The sequence below is a fragment of the Tupaia chinensis genome, unplaced genomic scaffold, assembly GCF_000334495.1.
Source record: "Tupaia chinensis unplaced genomic scaffold, TupChi_1.0 Scaffold000394_1, whole genome shotgun sequence".
Classification (NCBI taxonomy): Eukaryota; Metazoa; Chordata; class Mammalia; order Scandentia; family Tupaiidae; genus Tupaia; species Tupaia belangeri.
This window is the reverse complement of record NW_006159896.1, coordinates 3,164,851-3,175,405: the sequence shown is the minus strand read 5'-3', so window position 1 is coordinate 3,175,405 and position 10,555 is coordinate 3,164,851. Positions and strand designations below refer to the sequence as shown.

At 60.6% G+C, this 10,555-nt stretch overlaps 1 protein-coding gene across 3 annotated transcripts in view; it reads left to right on the top strand.

Annotated features, from left to right (window-relative positions):
- Positions 1-8,272, top strand: part of MVB12B (multivesicular body subunit 12B) — a 195,176-nt gene extending 186,904 nt beyond the window's left edge. For 2 of the 3 annotated variants that reach the window (XM_027774056.1, XM_006154107.3), the window contains exon 10: positions 4,606-8,272. In XM_027774056.1, the coding sequence (XP_027629857.1) occupies positions 4,606-4,692 (87 nt within the window). In that variant the 3' untranslated portion in view covers positions 4,693-8,272. The remainder of the gene's footprint in view (positions 1-4,605) is intronic. The other variant, XM_006154109.3, reaches the window with a different exon arrangement.
- The last annotated feature ends 2,283 nt before the right edge of the window (positions 8,273-10,555 follow it).

Sequence of the window (10,555 nt, the reverse complement as noted above, 5' to 3'; positions counted from 1 at the left end):
CCCCCGTTTCAGAAGCCAGGGCTGGGGGAGGGAAGGACATGGAGACCTGGCGTGAACAGAGCAGGAATCACCAGAGGGACCAGTAAGGAGGGTCGGCTTGACGCATCTGGAAACAGGGCGAGCTAAGGCCCCAGCCTGCCGGGATCTCCCAGGATGCCGAGGAGAGCCTGGGAGAAGCAGGCAGGCGGGGCCTCCACGCAGACCCTCGGGGCCTCCCTGACTCGCTGGGCTGGCCATCTCCTCTCTCAGGACCTCGGGGTCGCCCACGCCCACCTGAGCAGGGCCTTCTCCTTGGCCTCAGCCTAGCCCCTCACATTGCCTCCACTTCCTCACCTGGCCAGGTCCTGAGGCGCAGGGGCACAACTCCAGGCCTGTCCCTGTCACTGCCCCTGCCCCAGAGCCACCCCCCATGCCCTGGCCTCTGGACCACTCCCTGCCAGGCCTTTCTGCGTCCCTTCACGGTCTTTGCCTGTCAGCTCACATCTGTGGGTCTGCCCCCTACACCCCCCCAAATTGCACCCCAGAGGGGGGCACAGACACTTGCCCCAACCCAGCCTCCCACCGTGAGCTTGGCCGCCCCACGCTCTCCCCGGGCTGCTCCAGCTCACGGGGACCTCGGGGCCACGTCTTCCCTGGGCCTCGGCTTCCTCACCTGCAGTGCTGGGAACGATTCCTTTCTGCCCTTTCTGGGTGGAAGGACCTGATCGCCCTGACCCTCCTGCATCGGGGAGGCGGGAAGCCAGGCGGCGGCAGGCACGTCCCTTTCCCTAATGTGACCCCTCCTGTGAGGCGTCTCGGGCAGCGGGTTGCCATCTGCCTAGCCACCGAAGTCACCAGGTGCTTCTGAACACTGCCACCGCCTTTGCCGTGCGGGGTGGGCCAGAACCTCCCCAGCTGGGCCTCCCTCGGGCCTTGGTTCTGCTCACAGCCAGACCCGTGTGCACACTCACAGCGCTCCGCTGCCAGCTGTGGCTGATCCCGGGGCTCCCTGGAGCAGACCCAGCCAGCCTGATCACCCTTTTCACCGGCGGCTGGGGCCAAGGGACTCTGCCTTCCAGGGGCAGCAGGAGGCACGGTCGCACGTCCTACCGACAGGACGCTGACTTGGCCGGGAGAAAAGTGAGACCTGCAGGCTGTGACCTGGGAGGACTGATCCCACTAGGTGCAGGGTCCCTGTGTGCCCAGGGAAGCCCAGACAGAGCCCCTGACAGTGACATCTCTTTCCTGGGAGAGGCCCCCAAGCCTGGCTGCTGGGCTGCTGCAATGTCAGCCTGTGCCCACCAGAGGGCGCCCGGCTGGGAATTGCTCAGCTGGACTTGGCTCTGCGAACCAAATGCTTTTTAATTGAAAATTTTTTTAATTCAAAAAGGATTTGCTGTTTGTACGCGAGTGCAGGTTTTTCTTATGCAGGAGACTAATGTCTTGAGTAAACAGATTCAGGCCCAAATCCACCTTCAAAGGTACTTGCTGTTTGCCCAAGGGAGTGCAGGGGCTTCCAGAAGCGGCTCTAGTCTCTTGGGCAAACACTCCGGGGACGAGCAATCCCAGGCAGAGGCGGGCGTCTGTGGGAAGGGTTAGCTGCAGCCTAAGGGGGATTATGTCGGGGGACATATGTTGAAATTTCATTTGGGAGTTAGGGAAAACAAGGGGGAAGTGCTTTTCTCCTGCCGAGATAACCTAAAAAGGGAAAACGGCCCTGGGGGGAGGGGACAGCAGTCCTACCCTGGGCGACATTGGGCTCTCGCTGTCAGGAAAGGCAGGGTGTGTACTGTGACACCCTGGGTGCGAGAAGAAGGAAGAGGGGCCCACCCAGACCCGCTCCCGTGACACCGTCTCTTCCTGCCCACAAGGCAGCTCTCTCTGGCACCTTTGTCCACCAGCCGCTGCCGCCAGGCCACCAGCACTGCGAAGGGCCCAGCCCGCAGCCTCTGCCCTGCTCATTCCTCGGGCCCTCCCATCAGGGCGCAGGCCCCTCCTGTGGTCTCCGGACCCCCACCCCGTGTGCGCTTCTCGAAACGCCCCCACTCCCGGAGCCCAGCTCCTCTCACCCCTCGCGCCCGCATTCCCAGCCTCCTTGCCCTGGGGGCTCCTGGAGGACCTCACCCTCCTCCTCCGGAGCCCAGCTCCTCGCACCCCTCGCGCCCGCGTCCCAGCCTCCTTGCCCTGGGGGCTCCTGGAGGACCTCACCCTCCTCCTCCGGCAAAGCCACTCTATTTCTAGCCCAAACTGCTCTTCCTGCTCTGCCGCCGGTTCGGCCGATGGCCCCACAGTCCCCGCCACCGTCCACTGCTGAGTGGTAATGTCACGGAGGCCTCCACCCGAGGCCCCCACGTTCCTGCCACCTCCATACCCACTGCTCCCAGGACTCCCCCATCTGGCCTTTGCCATGTTAGAGACAGTGCCACCTGCCCCTGAAGCCCTCTCTGCATCCTCCTGTGGCCGCCCCACACCCTGTGCAGCCACCCTCCGGAGGTGGCGGTCTTGCTGAGTTGTTTGGGACCCAACACACTGGACGTCAGTGGGTGCCCATGCGGCCAGCCGCGAGGGTATTTATAGCTGTTCCCTGCATGCATGGACCCGAGTAGCCACCAGGTGGCAGTATGACCCCACCTTTGCCAGAATCCCTCCTCCAGTGCCTGGCAGCCTCTGGGATTGGCATCCCCAGACCGCCCTGTGCCCTGGTGGGTAGAGAGGACTGCCAGGGTGAGCAGTCCGTGGGCCCTCCTGCGTTGCCAGCAGATGTTCAGCTAGTGCTTGACCAGAGGCAGGGTGGGGTGGGGCAGGCCCTGAGCTCCTGTGGTCCGGCTGGAGAGTTCGCAGGTGCTCAGAGCGGAGAGGAGACCTGCCTTGGCCGCCCTGTGGCCTTGAGTCCTGCCCGCCATCAGGAGGGCCACATCATGCCATTCAGTCCCCAGCCCTCGGTCGCCTACCCCACCCCATTGTCCACACGGCACGGGGAGTCTCAGCCGCAGCCTGGGTCTGTCTGTCTGTCCGGGGCCAGCCTGTGGTCTCCGGCAGGGTGGCGTGGACAGCACTGACACGCAGGCCGCTGACCACACAGGCTCCTTTCCCACTTTCAGAGAGAGCCGCCCAGAAACGCCTCCTGCTGCCCTCCATTCTCACGTACTCCGACCCCAAAGCCCTTTTCCTCCTCCAGGTTTTTGCTGTAAGGCACACGCACTCTCCAGGGAGAGACAGAGAAAGAGAGAGGGAGAGTGAGAAGTCACCCCGCCAAACTGGTCTTCATTCTCCTCTCAGGATTTCGGGTGCACACCCACAAGTGCCCGGCTTCAAGCCAGCGGGTCTAGGACTCAAACCGCAGCCAGCCATGTGGGAGTGCAGTGCCTTAACCACCACACCACATGCTGGCCCCAGCCCAAAGCCCTTCTTAGCTGTGTTCCTGCTCCATGCGGGCCTTGCCAGCGTGTTTGGTGGGCAGGACCATGGGGACCCCACACTGCACCGGGCCCAGCCTCCCACGTGGTCGGTGCTTGGCCTCCCGCGGAGTGGACTGGCCCCGCCTGCATCACAGTGTCCCGCCCAGTCCACAGTCAGGTGGGTGTCCTGGGACGCCGGCTCCGGCCCAGGCTGAGCCCAGCCAGGCAGCTCCGCTGGGTTCTGGACCGCAGGGAAGCCCTGTTACGGCCACTCTGCTGCTCGGGGTTGTATATACATAGGACACAGGGCAGCCATGGCCTGACCCGAACTCCAAGCTCCTCCCTCCCCAACCGGCATGGCCAGGTGCCTGCTGCCTTAGGGGGAGCGTCCTGGTCATGCCCCACCCACCGCAGCCCCATGGTGCCCAGAGGCGGGGGCAGGCCTCCCTCTGCCGCCTCTGCCCAGGTGCCTGCTCACGTTTGCATGTCGCATCCCCTGGCCTTCACCCCAGGCCCCTCCATCCAGGGTCCTTCCCCTGCTCTGCATCTCCTCCAGGCTCCCACATCACCCCGGTGACCCAGGGTCAGAGTCAGCTGAGCTCAAGGCTGCAGTGTGAGGGCTGGTCCCCTCCGCCAGGCAGCCCCGGGCCAGCTGTGTGGCCTCTGCATGGTCCTCACCAGGAGTACCTCTGAGCCCCCCGAGGAAGGTGAGTGGGGTCATGCCCCGCAGCAGCTCACCAGCCCCCTCCCGCCCTGCCACTACAGCACCTGTCATCCACTGTGCTCAGGAAACCTTCGCTGGAGTGGCAAGTCAGGGGTCTCCAGGGCCTGGTGGCAGAGGCCAGCCTGGGCTCACGTTGGGCTTATGTGACATCTCTCAAAACAGGAGCACCGTGGTTTCGCAGGTGGCTTCACGTGTGCCTCTGTCCTGCTGGTGCCAGGTCTTGCCATGCGGAAGCAGGTGGAGACTGCAGAAGGTCTGATGGTCCCCTCCTGAGCCTGTCACACCCCATGTGCACGTGCGCACACACCCGTGCACACGCAGCTCTGGTGCACAGCCCACGTGCCCAGGTGCACATGCAGAGGGCAGCCTCCAGCCAGCATAGGACGACCGGCCACCCAGTGCTTAGCCACTCAGCGGGGTGGCCTCAGCCTCACGCGCGCTGTCCACGGCCGCGGATGGGTTTTCGGGGTGTCTAGGGACTGACCATGTCTCCCTGTCCTACAGTACGAGTACAGCTTCCGCACAGAGCAGAGCGCCGCCGCCAGGCTGCCACCCAGCCCCACCCGGTGTCATCAGATTCCCCAGTCCTGAGGGGCCACGGCTGTGGCCACGGGGAGGAGACCTGCCGCCCAGACTACTGACAGGGCCCGGGGCTGCGGGTTGCTCCCCGCCCCCGCCCCTCCTGCCAGCCCTCCCTCCCACACACTTAGCCCAGCCGGGCTGACAGCAATGGACTGTCCCTTCTGTCATCAGCTTGCCTGACGTGACACCCCAGCGCCCTGGGGGCATCGTTTCTAATCGTAACTAACCCGTGTGTGCCGTCGTGACCAGCAGCTCCTAACGTGTCTGCGTGATGACCAGCCGCCCCACAGAAGCCTGACCCCTCCACGGAGTCATCGTCCACCCTGCCCCAAGCCAGTGCCCGGGGTCATCCTGCAGCTCCCTTCGCTCCTGACCGTCGCCCACCGTGGGAGACCCCACAATGCCACTGTTTCCTCCAGAAGATCCAGGGGTGGTGGCTTCGCAGAGGACCCTCCAAGACTTACAGGTGGCCCCACTAGGGCTGCTGTGGAGCCAGCCCTTCTCACCGGCCTGGCAGGACCGACGGCCCCCAGCGTCTCGCAGCATCCCCTGGGCGATGCTGGGGGAAGCAGAGGCGCCCCTGAGTGGACCTCACCCCTCGAGACTCCTATGGACTCACCACCTGGTCAGCACACTGGATGTCCCCGCCTGGGGACGAGGCCAGGATGGCTGCTGCCCAGGACACTGTGTTCACACTCACGCCCGGCAGGGCTCAGCATGGGCCCCGCGTGCCAACACCAGCTCCCACTGCCTCCGCTGGGCCACCCTGGGAATAGGCATGCCCTTGCTCTGAGATGGCACCGGGCCTGGAGGGATGCAGGCACCGGCTCCTCAGAACCAGGCTGGGCCTCCACACCATCCACCCCTAGGAACAAGCGGCCACGGAAAGCCCTGGACCCAAGCCCCAGAGCTGGGCCAGAGCTTTCCCCTGTCAGAGGTGCTGGCACCCTCACGACTCCTCACGCCTGCCCTGAGTGGGCGTCACTGCCGTCCCCAGGGCTCGGGCCCCAGCCTGGGCACCACCTTGCTTTGTGCTGTCTGTCCTGGTCCCATAGGACGTGGCTGTCATGCCTCTGGGTCGCCGGGTGGCCTGGCGGACTAGAGGTGGTATGGGGGGTGCAGGGAGCTGCTGCCTCCCCAAGCACACCTGTCCCTGCCGCCATTGCTGAGGTGGCCCGCGACACCTAGGTGCCCACAGGGTCCCGGCAGCAGGAGAAAGACTGGCTGGCGTGTGGCCAGGGGGCGGGCAGGGTCACAAATACCTCATGTCCCCACGGCAGCACCTCCCTTTCCAGACCCCAGGCCCCTCGGTTGCCCCCAATCTTGTCTGGATACCTCTTGATTTCTGTGTGTTAGGGAAGTGGCCACCTCTCCCACCTCTCCTGAGACCTAAGGACACCCCTGGTGGACCCAGCTGGGAGGCCCCTGGGGTCGGCCACGGGGCCGCTGCCCTCGGTGCTCGACAGGGAGAACCGCTGGGCTGCCTCAGATGTCTCCGCCATAAAGCTCCTGGTGCTTCTGGGGGTCAGGAGCCCCATGAGAACCCGTGTCTACTGCTGCTTGTCAAGGTGGCTGGTCCCGAACCAAGTGGCCTGTGTGATTCAAAGCCCAGCAGAGGAGTGACCCGGTGGCCGGCTGTGTGGGAGGCTGGGTGGAGCTCTGGCTCCTCCTGCCCACCGCGTTCGGGTCTGTGCACTCTGTCCTTCGCCCCCACTCCTTGCCCTCGGGCAGGCGGACCCGCAGGCCCTCCCTGGCCTCCCCATAGCAAAAGGCATTGCCACAGCCGCAGGTAGCACTGGACAGCTCGGGTGACAGTGTGGGCCCCTGCCAGTGAGCAGGGAGGCAGAGTGAGCAGGAGGGGTTGCTGGGAAAGGAAGAGGGGTGCCCACAGCCCCCTGATGCCACAGCCCCCCAAGCTGGGACCCATTCTGACACCCCTGCACATCCTCCTGCAGGGACGAGGCAGGCCACGGGGAGGAGGGCGAGTGGGAGCCATCCCCTCCTCCGTAGCATTGCTGACGTAGGCTGACGCTGACTGACCCTGGTCCTAGATGGCAGCTCGACGCGATTAGGAGGGACAGTGTTATGGACAGTTGGTGTCTTCTGTGGTAGATTTTAGGCTACTCCTAACCCTCGTTTCTTACCTTCTGGGAGGTGGGTGAGGGTGAGCAAGTGTGTGGGTGACAATAAGGGCGTGTGCACAAAGGCAAGCGCCTGCTGGGGGAGGGGGCTCGTGCAGCCCCAGCTCACCCGGGCACCTGAGCGACCTCCTCTACTGTGGGGCAGGGTGTAGCCCCTCACTAGCCCCCACCCCGTCCCGCGGGAAGGGAAGGACCAGGTTCTCTTGGAAATGTGAAGTGCATGCACGACCTCGTCCCGGGCACCCACCCCTAGCCCTTCCCGCTGGTGCTGCTGTCCCTGCCCAGCACCCTCACCCCTCCCGAAAAAAACTAACCAGAGCACAGGGCCCTTGCTGCCTCCCCTTTTCCTCTGAAAATTCAGGGCATCTCCCCAAGGGTTTCGCAAATGGCACAAAGGTGATGAGTGTGATTCACTCCAAGTTCACTTGCAGACATGTGATTAAGCCCCCCCAGGCCAAGAACTAATGCCAGCCACACCCTCTGCTGCCCGAGGAGATGAGAGCCCCAGTGGAGGTAGAGAAGTAACAGGCTTGGCCGCCTGCCCTTGCTCAGTGCCCTGTGGCCGAGCCATCGTGGGAGTTGTTGACACCTGGCGGCTGGTGGTCCCTGTGTGACCCAAAATGGCAGTGGGAGACCAGGGGACCGAAGAGTACTCAGCACCTCCTCCGTGCCAGGCTTGAGGCCAGGCACTTGAAGCACACTTCTGTCATTCCCCCGAAAAGCAAACCCCAGACTTGGACGTCCTTTGCTCCTTGGTGCAGACGAAGAAGCTGAACTGGCTGTCCCCAGGGGCAGGCTGGTAAGTGACAGAAGCTGATGCCACCCCGAGCCCCTGGAACAGCGTCGTCATAACCACATGCCTAAGGATGGCCTGTTTCCGGTCCTGGAAAGGACTTCTGAGCACCCCTGGGCCCCACGGGTCACCACACCACTGTGCCATGGGTACTGAGCCCAGCTGCCTGGCCCCTTCCACCCAGAAGGGGTTCCGCAAGGCCTGTGGGGTTGCTGGCACCCCCCTTTGTGGGGGACCCTGAGCCCGTAGCTCCTCCAAGAACCAATGGGTCTGAGGCTACGAGCAAAGGGGGTCCTTAAGGAAGCAGCCTTGTGCCATGAGCGGTGCTCCAGGCCGGTGGCTCCTGCGCTGTCACCACAGAGCCGATGGTCTCCACTCAGGCTGCCTGGCGCCTTCAGGCAGGCCCGGCCTTCTCCATCCGTTCTGAACTCAGGCTCGGGGGTAGCTGTGCCTGTCATCACCATGAGACAGGGCTTTGTCCTCCAGCAAAGGGCCCGAGTCGCCGGGCCACCCTGTCGGCCTCAGACAGGACCTAGGAATGACACCCTTACCACGTATTTATTCAAGGTGACTTGTACTTGGCAAAGGGAAGTTTCACTGTGTGATTGTCTGTGTTCTTAATATAATTTGTTAAATAAACGTTTGTTTTAACCTCTTTGCCTGGTTTGCTGTCTTGTCTGAAGCCAGCAGAGGTCAGCGTTCCTTGGGGCTCCTTGGGAACAGATGCCTCCCTGCCCCCCAGCCTTTAATCCTCTAGAAGGGCTGGCAGCCTGCAGTGCCCCTGCGTGAGGAGGTCACAGCAGCGAGGGATTCAGGAGAGTGCGGGGAGGCAGGCTTCCCTGGCAGCAGCCCCGGGGATCCTCACTAAGGCCTGGCAGGAACGTGGGTGCTCATCTCAGAGGGTCCGGCAGGGCTGGAGACTGGCCATGGCTCCTGGTGCGCGCGCAGCCCTGCCCCCACTGCTCACCTGCCCTGAGTCACCACTCCTGACAGACAACGTGCTGCTCCGGAGGCCTCGGGCTAGACAGGCTCTGCGCTCCTTGCGAGGAACCAGCTCAGGTTTCACTCTGGAAGCTCTCGCCTCGGTGAGTAACCCCTGCATTTCTGGGCTCCGCATCGCAGTCTCAGCTGCCACCACGCCAGGTTTGGCAGGAAGGAGCCAGGACAGGTGACCCCCTAGCTCAGCGCACATCTCACGGGACCCCTAGAGTCCTCACAAGAGCATCAGCACCTCTAGCCCACACCCCAGGCCCTCCCTCCAGATCTCTGGCTCTTCCCCACAGCAGGGGAGAGGAGCAGCCCAGAGGATTCTGCAAGAAGCCATGGGAAAACCGAGTACGCAGCATGCGGCTGGAAGAGCTGGCTTCCCCCTCCGGCTGTGTCACCTCCTGACATGGCTGCAGCCCGTTGACTTGCCTGTCACAGTGGGCAGTTTCCTCCCTCGGTGGCATGAGGACACCCGCAAGATGGATGTTTCGCTCAGCAGAGACGGTGGCAAGCCAGGCTGTGTTCCTATGCACCGCGTCCCTCTGAGTCGCTGGGTCTGGAGATTCCAAGGAAGCACACGTGGGCCTTAGACACCAAAGACAGCCTCGGGCACTAACAAATATAAGTCAGCAGGGCTGACAGGTGGATGATGGTCAAGACTGGTCTCCCACTTGGTTAACCATGGTTCGAATCCTGAACCTGGCGGACTGAAACACTGGGCAGGACCAGCAGATGGCGGAATGGTTACCTCACTGGACTCCCAGGTAGTCAACTGTTGTTTGAGTCCTGGACCCAACGGCTTAAAACTCTTTCCGGGCCTGTGTGCATGCATGCTCAAAATCCCAAGAGGAGAATGGAAAAGGGACTGAGATGTGGCCATTCCCACTGGGAGGGTGATTTCTCGCTTTCTGTCTTTTTGGCAAGCGTATGTACCCTATAGCAAAAGTCTCTCTTAAAAAGGAAGAGAAAAGAAGAAAAGAAAAGAAAGTCACACCAAGAATGTGTGCAAGGAAAATGAGAGGCGAGAATGAAGAAAAAGGGATTGCAGCGTGGCTATTCCCCATGGCAGGTGATCTTTCACTTTGCCTCTCTCTGTCTCTTTCTGTCTCTCTAGTGAGCACATGCACCCTATGGCAAAGGGCTTAAAATTTATTTTTAAAAGAATCATACTTTTTTTTTTCAAAAAAAGAAAGAGAAAACATAAATCAGCAATTGCACTTGAACATCTTATATACCCATCTCAGAAACCATAGTCAAACTGATAAAAGGTGAGCAAAGATATAACAGATTTGAATAACCTAATTAATAATCACAGAACTTTCAACGCAGCATAGATCATATCAAGACTGAACTAAGCTGCTCAAGAAGCTTGGTAAATCCCAGAGAGCAACGTCATACCTAAACTCATCCCTGGTCAGATGGTGATATAATTAGACATCGATGACAAAGTGATAGTTTCGAAATTGTACATGGAAAATGCAAAACATACTACTAAATAAGAGGAAATCATAAGGAAACGTATTAAAATTGTAGCACAAAATAATGAAATCACTACACTTCAAAATTTGCAAGACACAGTTGAAGCAGTAGATACAATGAACTTGATAGTTTAAATGTATCTAAAAAAACAGAACAATGAAAAACAAAGTAAGGGGGGCCAGTGAGTGGCATGGTGGTTAGGGTGCTAGACGCCCACATGGCCAACTGCGGTTTGAGTCCCAGACTTGGCAGGCTTGCTTTCTCTTTCTCTCTTGTCTCTTTCCGGTGAGTGTACATGCCCTATAGTAAATAGTAATAATAATAAATAAAATTAAAATAAATAATTCTTAAAAAAAAAAAAAACTTTCAATTGAAGAAAGATCAACAAGAAATTGCAAAGAAAGAATAGCTATAATAAAAGCAGGATTGGGGGCCCAGCAGGTGGCATGGTAGTTAAGGCGCTAGACACTCC